Source organism: Adiantum capillus-veneris, chromosome 17, assembly GCF_014529385.1.
Source record: "Adiantum capillus-veneris isolate H3 chromosome 17, ASM1452938v2, whole genome shotgun sequence".
Classification (NCBI taxonomy): domain Eukaryota; kingdom Viridiplantae; phylum Streptophyta; class Polypodiopsida; order Polypodiales; family Pteridaceae; genus Adiantum; species Adiantum capillus-veneris.
This window is the reverse complement of record NC_140947.1, coordinates 25,057,344-25,083,824: the sequence shown is the minus strand read 5'-3', so window position 1 is coordinate 25,083,824 and position 26,481 is coordinate 25,057,344. Positions and strand designations below refer to the sequence as shown.

At 41.9% G+C, this 26,481-nt stretch overlaps 1 protein-coding gene across 1 annotated transcript in view; it reads right to left on the bottom strand.

Annotated features, from left to right (window-relative positions):
- Nucleotides 1-19,835: 19,835 nt before the first annotated feature.
- Nucleotides 19,836-26,481, bottom strand: part of LOC147436937 (uncharacterized) — a 46,208-nt gene continuing 39,562 nt past the window's right edge. The window contains exons 9-13 of the mRNA XM_086486334.1: nt 25,334-25,727; nt 24,416-25,260; nt 22,780-24,271; nt 22,552-22,673; nt 19,836-22,480 (exon numbers count right to left, since the gene is read on the bottom strand). Coding sequence (XP_086342460.1) covers nt 21,167-22,480; nt 22,552-22,673; nt 22,780-24,271; nt 24,416-25,260; nt 25,334-25,727 — 4,167 coding nt within the window. The 3' untranslated portion in view covers nt 19,836-21,166. The remainder of the gene's footprint in view (nt 22,481-22,551; nt 22,674-22,779; nt 24,272-24,415; nt 25,261-25,333; nt 25,728-26,481) is intronic.

The window sequence follows — 26,481 nt, the reverse complement described above, 5'->3', positions numbered from 1 at the left end:
GTCAATTTTTTAACACATGAAACTTTCAATTATCTATAGAAAAATTGTGGAAAAGCCACCTAAAATTTTCAACAAGGTTGCTTCATTTTTTCTTGAGCTTATAAAGGCGATTTCTTCAAAGTATCAATTACAATCTTACAAGAGTCAACGTGATGAGTATAGTTCTTGATGATCATGGTAGATTCTAAAATGCAAGGTTATATTTTTTGAAATACCCTCTACCTAACCTACTTGAGCGTATCAAGAGGGTTTTCTTAAATAAACCGTCTAATGCAAGTAGCATTTAATTTAAATTTGTAAAAAAAGGACACTTAAGTGTCTTGTTTTGGTACCAAACTAGTGTTAAGACCTTGCTTAATAGCAATCTTATCATTATAATTTAATAAAAGTAAGAAGCAGATTCTCGGAGAGGGGAGAAAGTAAGGTAAAGTTACCAAAGGCCAAGCTTCTCCTAGAAATACCTCCAAAATGTATGTCTCGAAGGGTTTCTTGGCGAGGCTTCGGCAAGGGGCAGCCATAGTGAAGTCCTTGTTGATAAGAAGCTACTATTCTTCATCGAGATCCATGGGCAAAATGGGGCATTTGGTTGTAGTGGGGGGAAACATTGTCACCTCCGAGAAGCCATTCGGAAGGTCCTTCTTTCTCTGCCTGACAAGCAGGTCATTCCGTAATCGCTTGCCATTTGCTTCCATAAATCTACGCATTAGATTCGGTGAGTGCTCTAGCCACTCCTTCCTCTTGCGTGCATCAGACTCGAGTATGTTGGTCATGTTAGTGGAAAGAACCCAAAGGCGGGTTATGGCAGTGGGTGGGTTTTCACTCGCCATGGCATAGTAGTAGAACCACGACGGGATGTCGAATGAAACGAGGATGGCAGTTTTAGCACCCTACAGTCCTCGTCACTATATGGCACGGTTCTGGGTCAAAGGGGATCTAGGGCCCAAATTTAGGGGCGCGAGGCGGCTTTAATCTCAGCCGTTGGATCACACACTGAACTAGGGGTGAACTAGGGGTGGGTGAACTAGGGGTGAACTAGGGGCGGGTAAGCTACGGGTGGGTGAACTGGGGGTGAACTAAGGGTGCCTAAACTAGGGTATAATCATGTGCCATGCCAACATGGACAACGATGCGCGCCCCAGGTTCGTCGACCCACACCGTGCGAGGCAGGTGAACTAGGAGTGAACTCGGGGCGCCATTTTTGCCCCGAGTTCACCCCTAGTTCACCCCCAGTTCACTGCGTGATCCGACCATCGAGATCAAAGCCACCTCACGCCCCCAAATTTGGACCCTAGATCCCCCCCTGGCCAAAGCCATGCCATATAGTGACGAGGCCCTACAATGCCGCTACTGTGCCGTCAAGCTCGATGAGTGTGGAGTGGGAGCTTGGGTTGCTGATGCACAACATCAAGCCTTGGACAATACGCGATGGGTGCGAGGGTAATTGTGTTTCCCAGAGAGGCATGTGCCTCATCCCATCCATAGACAGCATCCAGAGACAGTGGCCAATTGTAAAGCATGGACCCAAAATGATTATTAGAATGGTCCGCCAAAAAGAGTGGGGGGTAGGTAGAAGATCAAGTTGGTTCTTTCCCCTTGCCCAATTAAAAACTCAGGCGTCATTACTAAGTGGAGAGAGAGAGAGAGAGAGAGAGAGAGAGAGAGAGAGAGAGACCTTACATGCCAGAGGTAGAACCCGTATATGTTTTAATAGTGAAGCTAGTGCTACTCTAACCATTAGAGAGAGATTAGGTATTAAAAAATACAAAAAACTAGAAGCAAACTTAACTAAGAAATTAATCAATACTCTTTTGCTAAAAAAATACTCTTTGAGAAGCCATGAAATTACAGACGCTTTATGATTTTCACAAGCAAAAATGATGAGCGGTAAGAGAAAACTTTGGGAGATCAACTTGATTGATAAGTTTTAGCCAAAGGAAGATCCTGATACCTACCACCATCACCATTCAAACAACATAAAAATGTTAGTAAAAAAGAGGTGGAAGGAAGGTGTCATAAGATGCTCCTACATGTCATATATGTAGAGCTAAAAGTAAAAATCAAGGGGTAACCTTGACCTATGTAGAGGACTCCATTGTAGAGAGAGAGAGAGAGAGAGAGAGAGAGAGAGAGAGAGAGAGAGAGAGAGAGATGGTGAGGTGAGCTCTAGCCTCTCGGGCAACTTGCTTGTAAAGTGGGGGATGTCACTTTGAAAGGGACAACCAAGCCTCTATTTATGTAGGCTAAAGAAAAAAGGGGGGAAACCCAAAAGGAGGGAATTCCCTAAATTGAGAGGGGTGCACTGTTAGGGAAGAGGGGGAGTGGGGATTCTTTTTTAATTTTTTAGAATGTGAGGGAAAGAGGCACGCCCCCCTTTTCATGGTTTTCTTGTTGCACCTTTTAGTATTTATAGGCCCTATGATGAGGGCTCTAGCTTAAGGTAAATACCTACCTTTTAGTATTTATACGCCCTATGATGAGGCACGCCCCCCTTTTCAAGGTTGTCTTGTTGCACCTTTTAGTATTTATAGGCCCTATGATGAGGGCTCTAGCTTAAGGTAAATACCTTTTAGTATTTATAGGCCCTATGATGAGGGCTCTAGCTTAAGATAAACTAGTAAAACGGTGCCGCCTTCGGTGGCGGTATGGCCCCTCTTACCCTCAAACCCCTCGCTCTTGATAAATTTCATAAAAGCAGACCAATAAAGTTCTCTCTCTCTCTCTCTCTCTCTCTCTCTCTCTCTCTCTCTCTCCAAATAGGTTTAGTGTAATCTATTCTCTCTAAAAAAATTCATACTCTCTATTTATCCCTACTTCTCTTTGTCTATTCGTTTCTCTCTCTATCCCTATTCCTCTTTCTTCTCTCTACCTATCTCTCGACTTATTTTCCCTCCTCTCTCTCTCTCTCTCTCTCTCTCTCTCTCTCTCTCTCTCTCTCTCTCTCTCTCTCTCTCTCTCTCTCGTTGTAGCTGCGGTTTTGCGGTGCCATATGTTGTTGGGCTTCAAGAAACAGTGGCAAGTAGAGAGGGTATTTGGTAGGCAGCAAAGCGAGAAAGTGGTGAGTGTGCAGCTCTAGAAAAAGAAGATTGGAATGGGCTGTTGTTAAATTTTGTATCAACAACCAATTGTGTCGATGGGTTTACACGGGTACCCCCCCCCCCCCCCCCCCCCCCCCCCCCCCCTCTCTCTCTCTCTCTCTCTCTCTCTCTCTCAAGGCTGAATTGCATACAATGGTTTTAATCACAAAAGCAAGAGCATGAGGTTTACGAAAGCTAATATGTGCACTAACTGCAAAGTGGTATATTTTCTTTACTTAGACCTATATTTTGACTCATCGACCTTCTCCTTGGCTACGTCACCGCCAGACTGCTCTATGTTGAAGAGCTAAGTTCCAACCCTTATTTCCCATTTGTTCTTTTCGTCTCTACCCTCCCTTGTTGCGCCGGTGCCTCAGGGAACAACCATCTCTCTGACATAGGCCATTGTGTGGTTTCCCTTGAAAAAACACAAACCAAATGGTGAAGTGTAGCTCTCTCTCTCTCTCTCTCTCTCTCTCTCTCTCTCTCTCTCTCTCTCTCTCTCTCTCTCTCTCTCTCTCTCTCTCTCTCTCTCTCCTTGCATGTTGAGGCCGAGGTCGACGCTGTGCTTGCACCATTTTCCTATTCAAGGTCAAGCTTGCCCTTTGGGACTGAAGACAATGAAGAAGGATGGGGTTCTAGTACTGTGCACCAGTGGTACCCCGTTAATGTAATGCAGTGCACCAGTAGCCCCAAATGGAAGCTGGACTCGCGACCATTTTTCTATTTGAGGTCCATCTTGTACATCACAGATGAGTTGTAGGTTGGCCTTGTAGGCGTTGAAGGCCTCGTTGCAGTACTCCGCACCAGCAACAGCGAGTAGCCCACTTATATTACTGCAAGATTGTGCAACAAGAACATTTCGGTTGCAAGACTGCGCACCTTCAGCAGCAAGAAGCCGCCTGCATTATTGCGCACCACCAATAGCAACAGGAGCCTACTAGACTCGTAGGGCCTTCAAAGCATAAAGGAAAAGGCACTTAGCGCAAAAGATGGACTCTCTCTCTCTCTCTCTCTCTCTCTCTCTCTCTCTCTCTGGTGGTCATCTGTAGCCAAGGTAGCTTGGGCTTGTTTACAGGACCTTGCTCAGGCAAATGTGGCAGGTGGCAGGCTACTGATTCATAAAAGTAGAGGTTGCATGTAAGCGTGGGGATTAAAGGGTAAGGATAATCTGTGTTATGTGTGGCCAGTATATAGATGGCCTGGCAGTGGCAAGCTTGATACGCAAGGAGAGAGAAACACAGATAGAAGGAGAGGATGAGAGCGGGTCTGGCACGGCGGCACCATTTCCACATTTGCCTCCCTCTACTGGATAGTGACTCGCCTCGGCCGCCTCTCCTTCTCTCTCTCGTACGCGGGCATGTGCTGTCAGGAGCTGCAGGCCACACCACCAAATCGCGGTTCCGCTCTGGCAGGCTTTTCTCCTCTTCCCCATAGCCTGCTGCCCCAGGACCTGCGCGGCTCTCTCTCTCTCTCTCTCTCTCTCTCTCTCTGCCGCGTGCGTACTGAAATAAAGTGGCTTCACCCCCTGGCATGCACTGCGATGCAGCCTGCCCTACCATGGTTTCCATACGTCCTCGATTAAATGAAAGCATTGGGAATTGGCGGCCTGCCGCCAATCACAAAATCTCTCGACTTCATTGCAGCTCCAAGTCCCGAGGGCATCTCCCTCTCTCTCTCTCTCTCTCTCTCTCTCTCTCTCTCTCTCTCTCTCTCTCTCTCTCTCTCTCTCTCTCTGTGTCTCATTGTTTGCGCAGGGCTCACTGTCAGAATGTGCCGGAGCAAGCACTTGCTGCCACGTGCCGGGGGGGATCGGAATCCCTCCCCCTTTTATACTAGTATAGATACCTAGCCATAAGAGGTGTTTTGTGTGTGTGTGTGTGTGTGTGTGTGTGTGTGAGAGAGAGAGAGAGAGAGAGAGAGATTCTGCTCATGTGTTAAACACACGGGTGTTGGGGCAATGGAGAAGAGTCAAATCGATTGTGCACATTATGCTCGCTGCAAGTTCGAGTCAAAGTACCACACACTACGAGAGTGCTCAGCTTTTGGTCACATTCAGACTTGCTTCCCTCACATTTTTAGCCATGATTAGACATGAACACTTTCCTCTCCCAACCGCAATGTGGGCTCTCCATTGCGACTCTCATCACCACAATTTTGGAGCATCGAGAGTCACTCATCAGCCACACACATACTACATCACATGTAACTTTGGTCCCATAGGTCATATTTGACCTTCAAGGACAATAATAAAATCCCTCTCTCTCTCTCTCTCTCTCTCTCTCTCTCTCTCTCTCTCTCTTCCTTTGAATATACTTCCCTCTCCCTCTCTCCTCCCTCTCTATCATTCTTAAAAAAAGTCAAAATATGTTGATAATAAAGAATCAAAAGTTAGTTGTTACCAACATCCAGAACATTCCAACTTGCTAGTTAGTTATGTGGCCATTCAAGCTTCTGAAAAAATACCCAAGTCTGACTATGCCAGAGGGAAGCCGATTGCCGATCATTGCACGTGATTGTAGTGTATTGTATATAGAAAGGGGGTGGACCAATATATCATGCGATTTCATAGTTTTCTATGGACTTGGCTGAACATCTAGAAGATCTCTTATCAAAGGCTATGCTAGGCAATTGCGGCTCAAGCTTGTTGATAGTCGTGGTGGTCGTCGCCTCTCTTGTCAGAGGTCTCCACATTCGAGAGTCCTTTTTGTGGAATGGTTATATTTGTTTGCGGGAGCTTCCTCTATCGCCATAAGAAATTCTTTCTTTAGGAATGTCATATAGTGAGGAGCGAAGTAGGGGGTTTAATGTACTCCCGATGCTCTGCACTGTTGGGCACCAATAGTAATCCTTGCTCAGCCTCATTCAAGTTCATAGCTTTTGGGGGTGTTATTGATGATGATTATGGCAGTCTAGAGATCTACCACTCCCACTCAAATACATTGGAAATTTGTGAGCCACATTTCTTAGTGGCATCTCATCCCACTGGATGTCCTCAGCTATTCTTGGCTGCAAGTTCTATGTGGCTAATTATGATGGATATCTCACCGATTTCGATGCTTGTTTGAAAGCATGGAATAAAGGACAGATAATGATCTGGTTCCTTTGTTCATAGTGGTGGGGGACTCGGGGCTCTTTGCATTGTGCATCTGCCGAGAGGTCAAAAACAGGAAAATCTCGAAGTTGTTTGAAATGGATGCGGTTACCATTGATTGGAAAGGGGCTAATGAAATGATACACAAGCTGTTCTCGCTCTTTGAGGACACACCTGATAAACAAGGAGCAAGCTTAAAATGTGTTGGCTCAGGTAGGCTCGTGTATGTATATAGCGCCCAATATTACAAGGTCCCAAGCAAACGCATGCCCCACGAGAACACATTTTTCTAGCCTCTGAAAGGGATCTCATGAGCTAGAGCGAAAGACAAAGAGCAGGCTCTACGAGTAAGCGGGCCCTCATGCGCGCGCGCACACACACACACACACACACACACAGAGAGAGAGAGAGAGAGAGAGAGAGAGAGAGAGAGAGAGAGCCACAAACAGTTGGGCAAGATTGAGCTTGAGGCAACCCAGGGTTGACGTCAGTAGCCATTGACGATGGCAAGGCTTTGGTGAGAGCGAGTATTGCGAGTATTCAGTTCAATCCAATGACAAGCTGACTGTCGGCTAAATCTTTAAGGTCTCTTGGGATAGTTTCCACGATCATACATGGCTCAAGACAGGATTTCTCATCTTTTTGAATAAATTTCAATGCATTGATAAGAGGGGCATGAGTGCCAACTCTTAGGTCCATATACCTCCATTCCATGTCTAAACAAAAATGCTATTTTTTTAATTAAAAAAATCGCATGATGGTTGCAAGTAAAGATTCTGTATTCTAATGGTAAGGCTTTGGCTTCTCAACCTACGAGTTGTGGATTCAAATCTCCTATTGGGTCACACTCTAGAGAGACACCTTGTGCTCACTTGGTGTTCATGTTGCTAGGGCTCTTGCCTTTGGACACTCCAGTGCATCCTCCTCTTGGGGTTCAAATCTCCTATTGGGTCACACTCTAGAGAGACGCCTTGTGCTCACTTGGTATTCATGTTGCTAGGGCTCTTGCCTTTGGACACTCCAGTGCATCCTCCTCTTGGGGTGCGTCACCTGAGAAGGAGGTTTCTAACTCGTAGCTATGATTTCTCTTCGTCGTTCCCACTACGTGGTGCATCAATTAGGTGGCCATGGTGATGCCTACGTGGGGCTCTTGCCCGATGGTACACGACCCTTGCCTGACCATGTAATATGGCTGATATTTGGAAGGGATAAGCACCTTCCCCTGTGGGCCCTCTAGTGTGTGGAAAAAAATATATTATGTATTCTGTTATCTTTGGATTCAAAAGCTATTCAATTTATCAAAGCAGAGGATGTCTACTGCAACTACTTACCTATTTCATTTTTCAAATGTTGCTAAAACATCAAAATTCATTTCCATATATACATATACTTGTATAAATATATTTGGACACACACATGCAATGCAAGGAAAGAGAGCTATGAACTTGTGACTTGCCATACCTAGTGAGAAATCAATGAGAGAATGTATAGAGAGAAAGGAAATGCAAAACTTTTGGATATTGAAAAGGGGTAAACATTATATATTCATGAGAGTTGTGAATCTTTGTACAAACGAGGTACAAAAAACCTTTATATATAGGCTTGAGGATAAAGCATCTAGTGTTGGCTTATAACATCATTTAGAATGTTTTGAATCTTACACATGGGATATGACACGGTCACACATGGGTTTTCCCTACATGGCAACACACATAGTGGCCAAAAATTGAGGACTACCTTGTAGCACTTGAGATATTTTGTAAGTGTCCTCATCTAAAGAGTCTCATGGTCCTAGCCTAGTGTGTAGGATATCCTCCTCCTCCTCTTGCCTCATGGTCTCCAACAACGTGGTAGGGTACAAAGAGAAACATGGATCTCTTGGATGCATCATGGTGGTGAAGGAGTACAAGCGGAAGTGCGACGCGAAAGAGAGTGCGAGAAGAAGAGCACGACGATATGGTGAACTCGCTCTACTGTAATGTGTAGAGCATAGTGAGTTCTTATTAGGTTTTTACAAAAGAATATGTGTACATACCTGGCGGCCCACCCACTTACCTGGGCGACCACATTGGGCTTTATACCCCAACAACCTCCCACTTAAAGTCCAATGTGGTACTTTAAGTGTGAGAGAAGCTACTATACAAGAGATGTAGAGAAGTGATGTACTACCCTACACCTAGCTGCTTGCAAAAATGCGCAAAGCTCTCTGATGGAAGTCCTTTTGTAAGTAGATCAGCAGGATTTTCTGTGGTGTGAACTTTGACAAGCTGAAGTTGCTTATCCTCGAGCATTTCCCTGATGAAATGATACTTCACATCCACATACTTTGTCTTTGAGTGATAAACTGGATTGCGAGCCAATTGTATAGCACTTTGACTATCAAAATATAACACAGGCATCTCTTCTTTGATTCCCAAATCTGTTACTAGTCGATTAAGCCAAATTGATTCTTTGCATGCCTCTGATGCTGCAACATATTCAGCCTCTGTAGTAGACTGAGTAACACAATCTTGTAATCTAGAACGCCATGATACTGCTCCACCAGCCAATGTAAAGACATGCCCGACGTAGACCTTCGGTTGTCTAAGTCACCTGCATAATCTGAGTCTGTAAAACCCTTTATACTTAGCTCCTGACTCCCATAGCATATGCGCATACTCTTTGTAGCTTTCAGGTATCTCAATATTCCTTTCATTGTCTCCCAATGTTTCTTGCCTAGGTTTGACATGTATCGACTTACTACTCCCACTGCAAATGCAATGTCTGGGCGAGTAGCAATCATTGCATACATCAAACTACCCACTGCAGACGCATATGGAATCTTATCCATTTCAGCATGTTCTTCCTCAGACACCGGACAATCTTGTTTGCTAAGTTTCACATATGGTGGCAATGGAACACTCAATGCCTTTCCCTTCTCCATATTGAAACGTTGCAAAACCTTGTCAATATACTCTGTTTGAGATAACCAAATCAACTTCTTTGATCTGTCTCTCTCAATGCGCATACCAAGTATATGACTTGCCTCACCCATGTCTTTCATGTCAAACGATTTTGCCATCTTTGACTTCAAAGCTGAAATTTCTTCCAGGTGCTTGCCAACAATCAACATGTCATCCACATACAAAATAAGGATCAGCCAACTGCCATCCTTAGCCTTCTTTGTATATAGACAGTGATCGAACTCACTACGTTTGTAGCCTTGAGAAAGCATAAACTTGTGGAACTTATGGTACCATGCCCTCGGTGATTGTTTTAAGCCATAAAGACTCTTTAACAACTGGCATACCAAATCTTCCTTGCCTTTCTCAACAAACCCTTCTGGCTGCTACATGTAAATTTCCACATCTAAATCACCATGCAAGAACGCTGTCTTGACATCCATTTGGTGCAACACCAAATATAATATGGCAACCAATGCAAGAAAGCATCTCAATGTAGTCATCTTGACCACCGGAGAGAAGACTTCATCAAAGTCAATGCCTTGTTCTTGATTAAAGCCCTTGGCAACAAGCCTTGCTTTGTACTTTGGCTGACTATCATGAGCGGTGATCTTATACCTGTAAATCCATTTACAAGGTAGAGCCTTTTTGCCCTGTGGTAATTTAACTAGCTTGGATCCATGTCTGGTTTTTATGCAGAGCTATCATCTCTGACTGCATGGCCAATTGCCAATTCCCAGAGTCCTTCATTTGCACTTCTTCCTTGTAACATGAAGGCTCATTGCAATCAGTCAACATGACATAGTTCATAGATGGAACAAACCTATCAGGAGGTCGCGTGATATGTCCAGATCCACGCACAATAGGTGGCTCAGGCTCAGCCACAACCTGTGGTTCCAATCTATCCTGTCCTTGCTCCTCTTGAGCCCTGACATTTTGTCTTGCACGTGCAGGTCCATCTTCTTGGAAGACAACTCTTCTAATCTCCTCAACCCTCTCTGGTTTAGAATGATATTTGGATTCATTAAAGTGAACATCATTGCTGCGGACAACCTTTCTGGATTCGGGATCCCAAAGTATGTACCCCATCTCACCAGAATTACCATAGCCTAGAAAGATGCACTTTCTACTCTTTGGCTCAAGTTTGTTCCTAAATTGCTTTGGAACGTGAGTATATGCCTCACAGCCAAAGACTCTGAGATGCTTGCATGAGGTCATTTTGCCTGACCATACCATCTCTGGCACTGAATGCTTCTGCAAAACCTTGCTAGGAGATCTATTTACAAGATGAACAGCTGTTGATACAGCTTCAGCCCAAAACCCATTTGGCAGCTGTGCATTAGACAACATACTTCTGACCTTCTCTTTTATGGTCCTATTCATCCTCTCAGCAACACCATTTTGAGGAGGATTGTAAGGAGCAGTAAGTTCACGTTTTATACCTTTTGACTCACAAAAGTTCTGAAAGGCCTTTGAAACATACTCTCCACCATTGTCAGTGCGTAAGCATTTAAGCTTCTTGCCACTCTGATTCTCCACAAGTGTCACAAACGTTTTGAAAACACTAAATGCTTCATCCTTGTGCTTGAGAAAGTAAACCCATACTTTCCTCGAGTAATCATCTATAAATGTCATAAAGTAAGAAGCTCCCCCTAGAGATAGGTTAGGCATAGGTCCACACAAATCACTATGAACAAGTGCCAATTGTGTATCTCTTCTACTGCTTCTATGCTTATGTGGCTGTTGTGTTTGCTTACCATACAGACAATGTTCACAGAATTCAAAATCATTAAATGAAAAGCCAGGCAAATAACCAGAACGAGACAAGATTTCCATTCCCTTCTTGGACATATGTCCTAACCGGCTATGCCACAAAGAAACGTTCGGCTGCTCGGTTACATTGATTACATTTTTAGAGACATTTGATACATAAATCATGTAAAGTCCTCCAGACTTTACTCCATGTGCTACTGTCATAGAACCCTTGGATATCTTCCACATGTTCTGTCCAAAAGTGGTGACGTAGCCAACATCATCAAGTAAACCTGTGCTGATCAAGCTCTTTGTAATTGCAGGAACATGTCTCACATTCTTCAGCGTGAAAGAAGAGCCATTCTAAAACTTCAATTGAACATCTCCAACACCTAAGATCTCACATGTCTGCCCATTGCCTAGCCGAACATGATCTTTAGTGGTCACATAAGAGGTAAACCACTCCTTGTTTGGAGACACATGAAGTGATGCCCCTGAGTCTATAATCCAGTCACTCAGTGCATTTCCATCAGATGTTGTAAGAAGAGCTGAGTCCATTGTATTCTTCAAGAAGTAGATGTCTCCTGACACTAGACTGTCATCCTCTGCAATAGTGTTTGTCACATTTATTTCTTGAATCTTCACTGAGGACTTTTTCTTCTCACCATTGTCTTCAACTTTCTCTTTGCCTTTTTCTGCTTTCCATTCTCTGCAGTCTCTTTTCATGTGACCCTTCTTGCCACAATGGTAGCATTCTATGTCACTCTTGCCTTTAGCACTGTGGGACTTGCTACGAGACTGATTCCTCTTTCCATCTTTGTACTTTTCTTTGGTCCTTCCCCTGACAACTAAGGGTGTTCCTTTGCCTTTGTCCATTGTCTTTCTATTGGTTTCTTCAGTAAGCAGACTGCCTTCTACACCTACTATGGTCAAACCATCTGGAGGTGCAGAATTACTGAAAGTTGTGTGAAAAGTGTCCCAACTTTCCTGCAATGTGATCAACAGGAACATAGCTCTAACAGGTTCATCAAACTTGACACCTTGAGCTGACAACTGACTGTAGATGGTGTTGAATTCATTCAGATGATTGGACATAGGTGTCCCTTCTTTCATCTTCAAGTCAATAAGCTTCTTAAGCCAGTATACCTGTGAGGCTGCACTCTGCTTCTCATAAAGATCACTCAGCTTTAACCATGCTTGATAAGCCGACATCTCGTCAGCTACATTGAAGTAAACGCTTTCTGCCAAAGTCAGCATAATGGTAGAAAGTGCCAATTCATCCATTTCTCTCCATTCATCTTCGTCCATATCTTCTGTTTTATCCCCGTGATCTTTATAGGTTTTATCTGCTTCTTTTGTACCAACACGTGCCAAATTTGCTTCTTCCACAATGGGAAATTGGTTCCATCCAGCTTCTTGATATTGTAAAGAGTAGTGTCCTGTGATCCAGCCATAGCTACGGTTCACAGTAGTTTACTTTCCTGGGAAAAATTCGGCAGAGTTTCCCCTGTAAACTGACCTCTGAACCAATATCAACCCGTCAAATGAACCAAGAAAGCTTCAGATTCTGCAGAAATTTTGGCAGAGTCTCCTTTGTAAAATGGCTCTGGTGTACTCAAAAAACAGACCAAAAAACAGCTCAAAAAACCATTGTCTCTCTAACATTGTAAGCTGTGGGTAAACCTGTCCTGCACCTGTACTGTCTCTGACTGTCCTATCACTGTCCTGTAAGCATAGACTGCGACAATGCCTCAGCGGCAGTAAAGCAAAGATGCAATCCCAACTGTCTAACTCACAGTCAATACATCCTAGCTGCCTATCTAAGGGTGCTCGAGGGATCGCTCCAAGACCTGTATCACCAAAAGGATCTCAACATTCAAGAATCCCCGAGCTCAATAAAACCTCACTCGACCTCAACAAAGGCTGCAGTAAATCTGACAGTACATAGACTTCCCACAAAGTCATACATCCACAAATTTCCCACTATATGCTGTAACCGCTACGGCGGTTGTTTGTTGCGTGACTCACAGCCAGCAAACCCTCAACAGACATACATAATCTCTGACAATACATCCCATGTGGAAGTACCTGCAATGTCAGGATGAAATCTGGAATATCAAGCAGCAAACACAAGCTACCTGATGAACTAATGGATGTCACCTACAATCTGTGTGTAGATGCGCCCGTGTCGTATGTGACACGCCTCCAAGAACTGTGAGCCGTCCTTCGATGTGTAGACAGCCACAAATCAGCACTCTGGGAGTGCCGATATCCTCAACACCTGCAGTCGTAGGCCGAAACCCCAAATTTGCAAAGTTAGATCTGCACCCGCCGAGACCACGTAGTCGAAAATGGCCTGCGCAGAACTTTGTCGAAGCCGAACGGTGGCCGAGATGACCTCAGAATGAAAATCTGAGAACACCAAGCCCTTCGGGTCCTCCCACAGGATTTGGGGCCGTGTCTTCGCCTGTCGAATCTTACTCCAATCTGAGCAGGTGACTCTGGCTACCTGCAAATGTTTCCCCGAGCCTCGATCTGAGCTCTGATACCAGTTGAAGGAGTACGAGCGGAAGTGCGACGCGAGAGAGAGTGCGAGAAGAAGAGCACGACGATATGGTGAACTCGCTCTACTGTAATGTGTAGAGCATAGTGAGTTCTTATTAGGTTTTTACAAAAGAATATGTGTACATACCTGGCGGCCCACCCACTTACCTGGGCGACCACATTGGGCTTTATACCCCAACAGGTGGTTCTCAAAGGATTGATCACCCATGCCCCCCTTGGTCCCCTTGGATATATCCATTACATACAAAATTCTCCCCTTAGGGTAGACACATCCAACCTATTCAAAGGTGGTTCTCAAAGGATTCATCACCCATGGTCCCCTTGGATGTATCCATTACATCCAAACTTCCTCCCCTTAGGGTAGACACATCCAACCTATTCAAAGCGGGCTATCCAAAAGGATCCAACAAAGGCACATAGAGATAACTACACACAAGATTTTCTGGGAAGGTCTTACCTCCGACATATTATATGGGCTAATGTCTAGTCATGTAAAAAGGAGACAAAGGTATACATGGATTTTGATGACATGCTTGACATACAGCTTTGTGTTGTTTGATCACTTTGAAAAACCTACGTGTGCACTTTTTGATTGTAGCATTATTATTATTATGAAATCCTATGTGAATAGAGCCTTATTTAGCCTTCACCAAAATAGACCAAACATTAACACCAATTTGGTAACTTAATAGGACGTAGTGTCCTTTTAAGGTGTTGGGAAAAAAAATCAAATACTCCTATCATATTGATTTGTTTGTATATATCATTACTTCATCTCAAAGCTAACATGTCATTTTATGTGGGGAAAATAAGAAGCACTCAAAACTCTCGACTATAAGATCATTGGAGCTCTCAAAGCCAAAGGAGTGCTCAATTTTATCAGAAAACAACATATTCGCTACATGAGCCTCATTTTACACAAAGGTACATAAATCTCTAGAAGGCAAGCCTATTTTTTCTATAAACATCAATGAGTTCTTGACCAAAGTCTATGGTTTTTGTAGGCCCAAAAAATTCTTTTTGAACATAGAATTAAGTACAAAACAGCACATTTTCTGCATGTTGCTAACCTGTCATCAATGTTTCTATGTGTACACGTATCATTACCTTTCTAAATGCTTCCTCTTTACAAAAATTTGGTTATTTACTTTCATGTTCAATTAAAGAAAGCATCAAAATATGTCTCCCTCTAAAAATTTGAACACATCTACGAAGAACAAAAACTACACCGTTGGAAAAATTGACTTTAACAATGTGACCTTTTGTATAGCATATAAACCTATCAAATTGGGCCAAATTAGAATTGTACACTTATATTTGGACCTAAGCGGCTAATAGATCTTCATCAATTTTCTTGTCCTTGCGCCTAAAGAGGAGAGCTCTTACCTGGATTTTATATGTAGCTAGGTTCTTAGGTAGATACCTATAATACCACTTGTGGGCTTTGCCCACCAAGGTCTACTGAAGGTAGTCATGATAGTCTTCTCTGCTAATATTACTCAACCTTGCCTGGTGTTAAAAAGCCTATACATGCACCTTGGAATCACTATTCTTTGATCCCTTAAATTGTGGCATTTTGAATTTTAAATCCATGCACCTTCCTTGTCTCCTTGCTATTCCTTTCTCTAGTACATCCTGAAACTCAGAGTTTGAAAGATTTTCCTCCACACTTTCCTCCTCAATCTGTTCCAAGTGAGCTGGTTCTACCTCCTCGTGAATTACTACCAGTTTTGCATCATGGATGCCTATGGACTACTCCCAGCTCTACCTCCTCAAGTCACATTAATTTTCTTAGCCCATCATTGCCTAGTTTTCAGCCTAAAAAAATCAATAGCAACTAGTATTTCCCACACATACCTTGCTGCAATGCTCTTTTACTAATGAAGTTTTTATTCACTCCCCAACATGATCAAAAAATGTTGACTCTTAATTATACTAGGGAAGGTATCAATTGGAAGGAGTTCATGCTTCACCTAAACCCCGACAGGAAAGCCTATGAAGCCTGGGAATGGGAGGATTGGTGGTGATTCAAGGTAATATGCATAGTTAACTACCAAGTGCGTGAAACAATGTTGTGCTTTAAGACAGACAAAATTAATCACAAGGCATTTCATAAAGCACTTAAGAGACATGAGACGGAGAAAATGGAAGAATCAAAGAAGTAAGACCACCAAGATAGTATTGTATTAGACTTAGCAAGTAAAAATGCCCATCCCGTTAGCATACAAGTGTTCCCTGAAGAGTTCCCTCTTTTAATTGTTGTTCCACTGCCATCTTGGTCCCTTTTTTTTGCCTTCCATCCTACAATCAACTTCTTTGCTATAATTTTGATAAGTATCTTCAATTGATTGTGAAGCTTCACGCTTGGATGGCCATACTACCTTGGTTTGCTTTTGGTCTATAACAACAAACTCCTTCCAAGAGTCATCTACACAAGGGGGATAAGGGCCCATAAGAATAGACACCAAGATGGACCAATTCACCTACAAAAAGTAACCAAAAACAGAAGCTAGTGCAAAAACACACAAAACTGTGTCCGTAAAAATTGTGATTAACATGTGTTATTTTGATCCAAACTTCACCATTAGGCTTAGGATCTAAAACTAGGTGTATAAATCTCACCTCTAACTTTGGTTGATGATGGATTGTGATCCATTTCCTCATCATTTGCAAAAATCTAACCAAACGGCCTTGACCTACGGGTGTCAAGATAAGCTAACCCTATGATATTTTCAAGTTTGAAAGTCAAAACCTTAACAAAAAGCCAATTCTTGGCTTAAAATTTTAGAAATTACAAAATCTAGCCTAAATTCCAAACCAATGATGCAAAAACCCAAGAGATCATGCCAAAAGAGCTACTAATTATGTTGATCCAAACCCTATCATTAAAAGTGAATTTTACCAAAAATGATGCATTGCGACCCATGTACCCCAAACTTATTTTTACTTGCCAATGCCGGTTAGAAGCCATAACCTTCTATACTAAACCCTACCATCTGACAATGATGGAGCCTTTGTCAAGTAGAAGAGACAAGACATCATATAGATGATCCACTCCCATCTCTTATTTGTAGTTAGTTTAAAATACATAGGAATACCAAGCACTCTAAAGACTTGTCCTTCAACAATGAATTGAAAGCTTTGATAGCTATTTTGTTGTGATTGATCACAAAGCCAATAGCCACACACAAAGTAGTCAAGAAATTCCAAAATTCTCTGCCTAGCTTACCTTCATTGGAGATAATAACATTAGTGTCATTTGGAAGCTATTGTAAACAAAAATTTGAACAAAGAACCAAAATTATTCACCCCTTTGTTCAATTCTTGTGAGACTATATTGCTAGACAATTTTCCATTAACTACAACCCCTGCTCTAGCATTATCAAAATGTAAATGCACAAATCTAATGAATTGAAAATCCAAATCCATATCATACAAAACGTATAGGATGAAGTCCCATTTGATCCTTTCATAAGCCTTGTCAAAGTTAATTTTAAAGAAACCAAAGATAGTGTCCAAGATAATTCTATTCTTAATAAATCCTTTTTCTCTTTTAGAATAAAATAGTTCATTGTAGGGAAGAGTCTTCTAGCTAGGGTCAAGGTGATAATGTTATGTATAAACGTCAGATAAGATATAGTTTACCGATCCTCCTTAACGTCTCTCTTATGTATGAGCTTAATGACACCAGTGTTAATGAAGTTTGAAAGAGTTTTGGCCCTCAAAAAGTCTAATTGAGTAAAAAACCTCTAAACTCATGATAAAAGCCATCATGTCTTGGAGATTTTTCTCTTTTCAGAGCTCTTATAGATTCTCTAAGTTCCCCTTTAGAAAATGGCAAACAAGGATAGTGGTCACATTAGGGTCTACAATTTCTTTTCCTTGTTGGACCATCTAAGATCTTACCCTAGATATTTCTTATGATCTCAAAGGATATTTAGAGAAAATATTAGAGTAGAAAGAGTGTACAATCTCATAATTTTTGTCATCCTTGGCCAATAAAACCATTCTTATCTTTCAAAGTGGGCACAAAGTCTTCCATCTTTTTCCTTCGAAGCAGGTTGAACATGTGCTTTCACCATCCAATTTCCCATCGTTCCAAATTCTCCATGTAAGGGTGCCTTGAGCAGCCAAAAGTTATTCCAATCTCAATCAGTTTCTAATCTCAAGGAGGGAATAAGGAGGATAATTTTGTGGATTGGTAAACTCTTCAAGGCAACCCCTTTGCTCTCGGATCATCATTCTTCTCTTCTCCCTGTTGGTCCTAACCTACTTGTTGCTAGAATCGATAAGGAAAAACTTGCTTAATAAACTTCTCCCAATTATTTAAGTGATTCCTCTCGTATAAGGGACATCCTCAAAAATGCATTTGATGTTGTTTTTAGCATATTGGAGTTTGAACAAACTTCTAACAAAATGAGGCCAACCAACCATACAACAAACATTATAAGAGCCATCCTCAAAAATGAATTTGATGTTGTTTCTAGCAGATTGGATTTTGAACAAATTTCTAACAAAATGAGGCAAACCAACCATACAACAAACATTACCATTGTCCAAGTTGATCAAAATAGAAAAATTATCAAAATTTATTAAAGATTTGTCAATATGGAAAGAAATACTTTCATACTCTAAACAAATATCAACAGATAGGTAAATTCTATCCAATCTTGTAGTCCTGAAACAATTAAGACTGTCTAATCTTGCAACCTTGAAATGTTGACCGACCTTATCATTGCTCAATTTCTATTGGGACTACTCATTAAATGTGTAAATGTCTTTACATTACTAACACTATAAGTGCATTTGGGAACATAGCTCTTAGGAATGCATAGATAAACAAAAAATAATAAAGGTGTGTATCTTTGCATCATCAATACAAATAATCCATTAAAAAACTCAAATATACCAATATATTTTCTTGCTATATTTTATTGATGTTTGTTACATTTTATCTTCTCTGCACAAATACATATTTTTCTTAACATGCACTACAATAAAGTACCTAGAGCTTTGCAAATTCTTGTCAAAGGAGAGAAAATAGTAAACAAGATATAACTTACCAACTAGAGTCCTTAGAGCATCAAGTCTCATCAACATTCAGTTGGAAATTTTTTTTCTATGTCTGTCTTTGATTATTTGTATTTCATAGTAAGAGAATCAAAAAAAATTCTCACATAATTTCCATCTTTTAAAACTTCAGTTATACAATTTTTGAAGTATTACAAACAATGATCAATAAGAAACTCCTTCTATTGAAGGAATCTATACAAAGCTATGAAAAGTATGAACTCCTCCTTTATCCATTTGAAATTAATATATCAATTTTTGAGGGTTTTAAATAAACCATTAATATTGAAAGCACTCCTCAACTTGTCAATAGTTTTAATGACAAAGATGAGGATCAATCAAAGCCAATGAATGATATCCATGTGAAAAGTAATGGAAATCGTATGGATGAGAAAAATGTAACAATGGATAAAGAGTTAGATGAGGGCATAAACGACAATGTGAGAAAGATTGATGAGTGGTTAAGGGAGAGAACGTAGATGAGGAAGGAATGGAGAAAATGAGCGAGCCTAATGTGGGTTATGGAAGCAGATGGATGAGGATGAGGAGGATGGAAGAGAGAGAGAGAGAGAGAGAGAGAGAGAGAGAGAGAGAGAGAGATTGGAGAAGGTGAATGAGGGAACAGAAGAAGCAAAATTACCAAGCGCACGTAAATAAGGTTCAATGGAGAAGGTCGATTGCAAGAGAAGGAGAAGATGTGATGATGAGATGGAGAATATGGATAAGATTGTGAAAAGCAAACGAATGAGGAAAACACAAAAGGTGGATGAAGTGGAGAGTAGAACACAGGAAGTGGTGAATAAAAAACAAAAGGTGGTGGGAAATGTCTTCAAGATTAGCGAAGACCAATGTTGGTGAATCCACATGCCACAAAGTGACACAAGAAACTCTTGACAACGAAATATTCCTCAACAATGTGGTATGGTTTATTAAGGGTGCCATGGTGAGAACTTGTATAGTTCTAGCTATATGGACCATTATAGCTTCCATTGACAATTCACTTCCTTGCATTGAATAGCCTCTTCTCTTCCTCTTGATAGATTTTCGTATGAAGCTTATGATCATTGTATAACCCCCTCTCAAATTTTTCTTGATGCAAGGCCAAAAGACTGATTGAACCAACAAAGATATCATTTTCAAAACAGAGAAAAGAAAACATCAAGTTGACTTCATTGCAAATGACAAGATTCATAGCAATGGTCGAGATACCTAAATTGGTAGGCTATGCAACACGTGGGAACAATTGCGAATTATCCTATTGGGTGTATATTGAAGACATTTTTCTCTTAAGTGCCTCAGCTCATGTGACCACTTTCCTTCAGCACACCTGTGACCTCTGCGTTGTACATCGGTCCTTCACCAAATGAAGGTAGCAGGTATCAGGTCCCCTTCAACACCTCTTCACATTAGACCTTTTACACAAATGAATATATGCATGATACATGACAAGTAAAGAGCCTTACACGATCAAAAGTGACATTAAATCAACCAACTTAACCTCAAAATGCAGGGAGGTTCGGACAACACCCCTCAAGCTTCCTAGATATGATGCTTGCAATTTCTATACAATAGAATACATCGCAAAAATATTCTTCTACTTTGACAGAGTTACCCGGTGTGCATCCAAGCCGACACCTTACACGAGTTAGGGCTTTGTGAGGCTCCTCGTAGCCTTTGGCAGCATGCAAACTCGCTTAATTATCTTTCTTAAAAAAGGATTTACCAAGCAATCCATGGACTCTAAACTTCTCCTAGGTCTAGCATTTTTAAAATGGTTTACACTTTTGGTTTGTGCTTGGGTAGAAAGAGTACTGTTCCCTTGCTTGTTGAGCTGGCAAAAATGTCTTATGCTATTTCATCTTAGGATATAATGGTTTTTAGTGTTTGTGGTTTAGGGAAGTTTTGCATCCTTGCTTCTTGTTGTCAGAGTGATACTCACTATAATTCCCCGGCGATCCTTTTTCTTCAACCTTCCAAGCTGAACATGTATGAGACTTTTTCCGAACCCTATGCTTCTGCTAGCACTGGACTTATACAAAGGACTCAAATCTATTGTGCTAATGCGCACAATCTTTCAGCATGTACTAGTTGTCCTGACATTTCTTTAGAGCTGCATAATGGAACCTCAAAACGTTTGAAAAGAAATTAAAGGGATATTCCTCCCTTTACATAGTTGCTAGTCCCAATAGTACCAAATACTTTCTGGAGCGATAAGGGGATTCTATAGGGGAACTACTAACATACAAGAACAAACCCATAAAAGGATTCCAGGCATTGACTAGAAAGTCAGATAGAGAACAGGCTTCCCTTTTTTCTTCAACAGCAGAAGAGAACCCCCTACAAAGCCTTTGATTAGAGATGACAAGAGCCCAATTCTTTTGGAGCTACAAGTCTGATAAAACTTAATGTACGCTAGCAAAGCAAGCCATTGCTCAATTCATACAACTTACTGGGAGGCCATATTTCAACCAAAGCCATTCCAAAATGATGCCCGCAGCTCCTATCTGCTGTCTTCACCCCATAGCTAACTGATGAGTTAAATGGTGCCTACCATGCTCAAGAACAGAGAGCACAGATTTGCCAATGAACTCATAGAAAAATGTAAAACCCAATGAGATTTCAACTGCTTCAAACGAAATGCATCATAATATCTCAGGTGTGCCTGTTCCTCAATCATCAATGTGCCAAAGATGTGAAGTCTCTCCAGGAAGTGGTGGAGGAGATGGAAGCTTCATAGGACTAGCACGAGGCAAATCTATGCTACCTTCTTGAACTATAGCTCCCGGGATACTTGCACTTGACTGTATCAAGGGGTGACTGGGTCTCTTGGCGCTTGCTATGACAGATGAGTCGCAATTTGCTGGAGTTTTTGACAGACAAATCAGAGGTGTCCATCCTCCATTGTTTAATGGAGAACTAGGAGGTGTCCATCCTTGATTGTTTAAGGGAGAACTAGGAGGCGTCCAACCTCGATCGTCAAAAGGGGGTGGCTGTGAAGGGCTAACTACATGAATACCAGACAAACTCTCATTTTTCCCTGGAGAAAATCCTTTACTTATCAAATGCCTCCTTGCACCATTTCTATTATTAACATTGTGCCTTCTCCAATAGACACTATCATCAAGATCTTTCCTGTGAGCACATAAATAATCTGACTTGGAGGAATACTCCTGCTTGTTTCGGTATACATGGGAAGGGGATGTATGCAAACCAGACCTCAGTATGTGAGTTTGATGAGACCTTAACTTACAGGACCTCTTGGAATGGTCCTTCCTTCTTCCTTTACCCTCCCATGACTCTTCCTCTGCTGAACTGCATTTTCCGTCATTCCTTACATAAGACCTCCTTCCATCTTTGAATTTCTTCCGAGGGCTCTCAGGAGAAAAATCTCGGTGTCTCGAACGTGATTTGTAGTCATTTTGTGAACGATTTTCTCTCATGGCTTCCTCAATTTTCTTCGAACACGTTCTTGGGGACTCACACTCTCTTGAGGTAGAAATTGTGGCACAGGATTTCCTTCCCTGTTCTTCATGAGTGTAGGTGCGTTCCTCCATATTCCCCCTCCTTGAGATGGACCTAGAACCACCGACTTCTCTCTCTCTTGAATGAGATCTCTCCCTACTCCTTGAATAGGATATCGTCGGTTCTTCTCTGTTTCTTCTGGAACGTTTAGGAGATCCCTCACCATGTAGTTGATATCTCTCACCACTTCTTGGACGGGAGACCCAAGCCTCGTCTGTTTTTGCCTTACCACTCTTTGGAGAGGCACAATTTTCAGACAGGCGGGAGTGCCGGTGATCATCACTAATTGATCTTCCTTCATCTCTCCCCTTTTGCCCTCTTGACTTGAATCTGTGGTGATTTTCAGAATGCTTCCCTGCACTGTATTTACATTCATTCCTGGCATGGAATCTCCTGGCCTCTTCTTGTTTGAGAGACTTTCCAGGGGCCATGTTTTGCTCCCTCCAGCTTTTACCCTCAATCTGCGAAAAAGATCTGGATGACTCTTTGTCTACAGACTTTTGATGGGATTGATGCGGCTTCCTAGACTCACCCTGCCCTTGGCACAAACCTCTCTTCCTTGAATGTCTCCCACATTCTGAGCTATTTCCGATTTCAAATGTTTTGAGATGACTATCACAGCCCCTGCTGTCAAGGATGCAATGGTCTCCTCTGCTGGATCCGTCCAAATTCGCTTCAACCGAATGACCTTGAATGATGTGCTTCCGGCATTGATCTTTCCCTCCATGAATTCCACGCATATCTACTCTTTTACCATTACCATCTGTCTCAGAACCACCTTCCTGCAGGTCTTTAACTTTCTTTTCGTCTTGCTTTTCTGATCTAGGTTGACGCTTCTTGCTTGACAATAAATCAGGGGATCGCTGAAGTGTAAGGCCTTGAAGTTGCACACCAGTTGACCAGGTCGAATCACATGCAACCAATGTTCCTTGTACAATATCATCGTTATTCGGTGTAGCCCACCCATAAAGAAAGTTACCAGGTCTGTCCTCCCCCTTCATTAGGGAAACAGAAGACCAGTTGGCACTGCTCGAAGTCCCATCTTCATAATCCTCCTTATCTGATGCAATGTTTTTCCCCTGCCTTTGCTCCAAGCTACAGGCTTTTTTTCCCCAATCAACTGATGCATTTTCAGGCAACAAGTCAGATGGCCATTGATTCTCCACCATAGTAACTTCATCTATGAGGTTGCTCCATATCTCATCCCTACTTCTATCCAATGCTGCAACCTCTGCTTTCAGAGCATCAAGCTGGGTCGTCCACAAGGTCTCTGAATCAAGAGCCACTGGTAGCTCCCATCCATCATGATTCAAATTAAAAAAAGTCTCCTGCTTTTGTTCTCTCTGTTCTGAATTTGGTTCTTCTTCGCTCATTTTATCAAGCAATTCATCTTTCACTAAAGTAGTTTCTACTCTTTCCTTTTCATGTTCTTCCCTTATTACTAGAAGATCCTCGTTGCTCACTTTCTCACATCCACGCAGCATTTCTTCCTCCTCGATTTCATCTAGCTGGAGTACCTGATTGACAGTCGAGAGAGACCTCAATTTGTGTGTTACTAATTTCAAAGAATCCTGTCCACCATCTGATGTGCTGTATGGTTCTAATGTTCGCTGTGTACTTGCCAAAGCTGTATTCACCTCTATACATGCTGGGCTAGGTCCATGAAGCTCTGCTTCAGTGGCTGTTTCTTCCATAGATGCTGACATGGCATTTTCATCCTTTCCTCCATCAGCCAATGTTAGCTTTGCTGAAGTATTGGCATATGCTGGACCAAAGATACAATTCCCATTATTTTTAGGCAAAATTCCCATTGCTGAAGTATGCACATCACTAGCTAGAACGAAGTTACAATCAACTTCCCCTCCAAGTGCTTTTATCTTTGCAGAGGCACAAGGTTCCCAGTTACTGTTTGTACTGATCTGCTCTGGTATACATGAGAGCCTCTCACATATTTTGGTGTCAATGGAATCCCTACAAACACTAATTCCTTGACTTTGTTCCTGATTTCCAGACATATTATTTACTCTCAACAGGGTTAATTCACCATTGCGAAATATTGATGTAACTCTGTCATCGTCTATAGAGATACCATGATCACCATTCTGTGTTATATGTGTGGTTGAAGTTACCTGCAAATCTGTTTTGGTATCTGAAGAACGTACATCACAGAAAAATTTTGAACCATGATTTAAGCAGTCCTCCGCTGACACAGGAGACTTTTGTGTTTCTATGCGAGGTGGAAGGGCTGTCTCCTGCAACAAAATACAAAGCAGTTAAGCAAGTGTACAAGTTGGCGATTGCTGTTTATTTTCTTCTAGTCCTCAAAAAGATTGACGAATTGGAAACTCTGCTCACACGTTTTTAAAATTTGCTTTCGCTAGGCACTGAAAACTAACCTTTACATCTAAAGCACTTTTCAACAAAATGTGGAACTTTTCTCCAGAAACTGCTCTCCATATGTATAGATCAGGAGGAAAGATCTCTGTTTTTGCCCACTTTCTCAGCTGCTTCAAAGAAAAAGGACCATGTGTAATCTCTTTTCTGTCCTGATAAAACCATTCCATTGACTGTTCGTCAGAGTTGACAGGCAAGGCATGTTCTTTTACGTGCCCCTTTTTAATAGCATGATCGCCCATACTACAGGTTATGCCAATGCGATTGAATTGCACCTGATCCCTACTGGTGGCATAACCTTGAAAGTCTGTCTGTGGGGTCTCTTCTGAAAAATTCAGAATTCCTGCTCCACACATTGCTGAACTGGATAAAATTTTGTCCGTGCACATTCTGCCTTCAACATTTTGGGTTACTTCAAAATGATTACTGCTCAATACTAGTGCACTAGTTGCATTCTGCTCTTTGAGGTTCCTCACAGTGGACAGCTGTGTCTTAGTGTTGTCCTGCATGGGTTGATAGACTTGAGGCTGATTCATGACTTCTGGATTTGAGCCTGTGTCATGTTCCGCTGAAAAGTCACAGTGCCTACTTTCCAGCGTTTCCGAGTTGGATTGCATACGAGCCGTGTAAATTCCTACTGATTCTCTATCTATCACGACATCAAGTACCTCATTTATTGCTTCTTCTAGAAAGCATGCCTCCTGTCCCTTACTTCCAAGTGCAAAACCTTGGTGCTCTTTCTCTAGCACCTTCAATGGAAACATTGCCTCTGATTCATCCTCTGGATAACGTAATTTTCCAATCGAGGCCGAGCCTTCATTTGTAATTCCATTGCATTGTTCTCCCTCTGTTAAACAACGCACTTATCAGCTCCAGCTACCAGTACGATTTTATAGATGATCAGATTACAGACACTATACCCAAGTTTTCTGTCCCCAGCTCCACACTGATATCCGATTGCTGGTCTCCATCCAGTTGCTTTCCTGTCGCTGTTTGTGCCTGGTTGACAACCCACCATCCATCCCACCCCTTGTTTTGGGTATCTGCAGTCAGGTTTCCAAGGTCTTTGCATGGTGAGAACTCTTCCACTCCAGGATATCCGCACTCACTGTGTGTTTTATCTTCATGCCGCACTGACGCTGTCACACCGGTTCTGATTTCTGGGGAGGTCCCATTCTTCTTTTTATAAGGCTCATCTTTGTCTTTTCCTGCACAATTTTTGATAACGAATTTACCAACTTCAGCACCTCTGGTTAATAGGTTTGTACCTGCTATCCTGGCAACGGTCAATGGCATACTGGCAAGTTCCTGCCCCTGTTTTGAAGTGGAATTGCTGAAGTTAAGAAACATACTCATACAGCTTTTGTGCATTGCAAGAAAAAGCAAATAGTGCACAATGATATTTGTTGTCATGCCTTGTCTCCTTCACTTGGACTCCCTAAGTAATCGTTAGAAACTTACATCAGGATACCTTATAGCAATTTTAATCAAAATTGAGGTTAGCAAAACTTGGTATGTAAACAACGACCAGAAACTAAACCATGTAATTCCTTCCCTCTATTTGTGTATGCATTCAATGCACCTCCTTATAATGGTCCTAGCTTATTCGTATACAAACTTCAAACGCCAAGTGCGATGTGGCGAGAGCTCAGGTTTGTGTATCATTTAGCGAAGGTGAGACAGAAAATCAGTAACGACTACTACTACTTGCTGTCTCAGTCTTAGAATCAGTTCTACACCCACTATTGGGCACTGACGACGTTAGTTGGGAGGTCGTGGTATTTAGTCAATACTATGCATGATGGAGCTGATGGTTATATCGTCTTGTGGGTGACTACCATGGGTCTATACCTTGCACTTTCCTTCAAGGGTGAATCTGGGCTTATCCTGGATTCATCTAGGTATATTTTTTAGTCGTATAGCAAACATGCAGACTTCACATTGTGAAGTTTTCGTCCGAGTTACGACCAGTTGTTATTGTGCTAATTCTTTCTATCTTTTGTGGTGCGTATGCCCTATCAACTACCTCATTTGTGCTAATTTTTTCGATTTCATGCTTCTTTTAGTG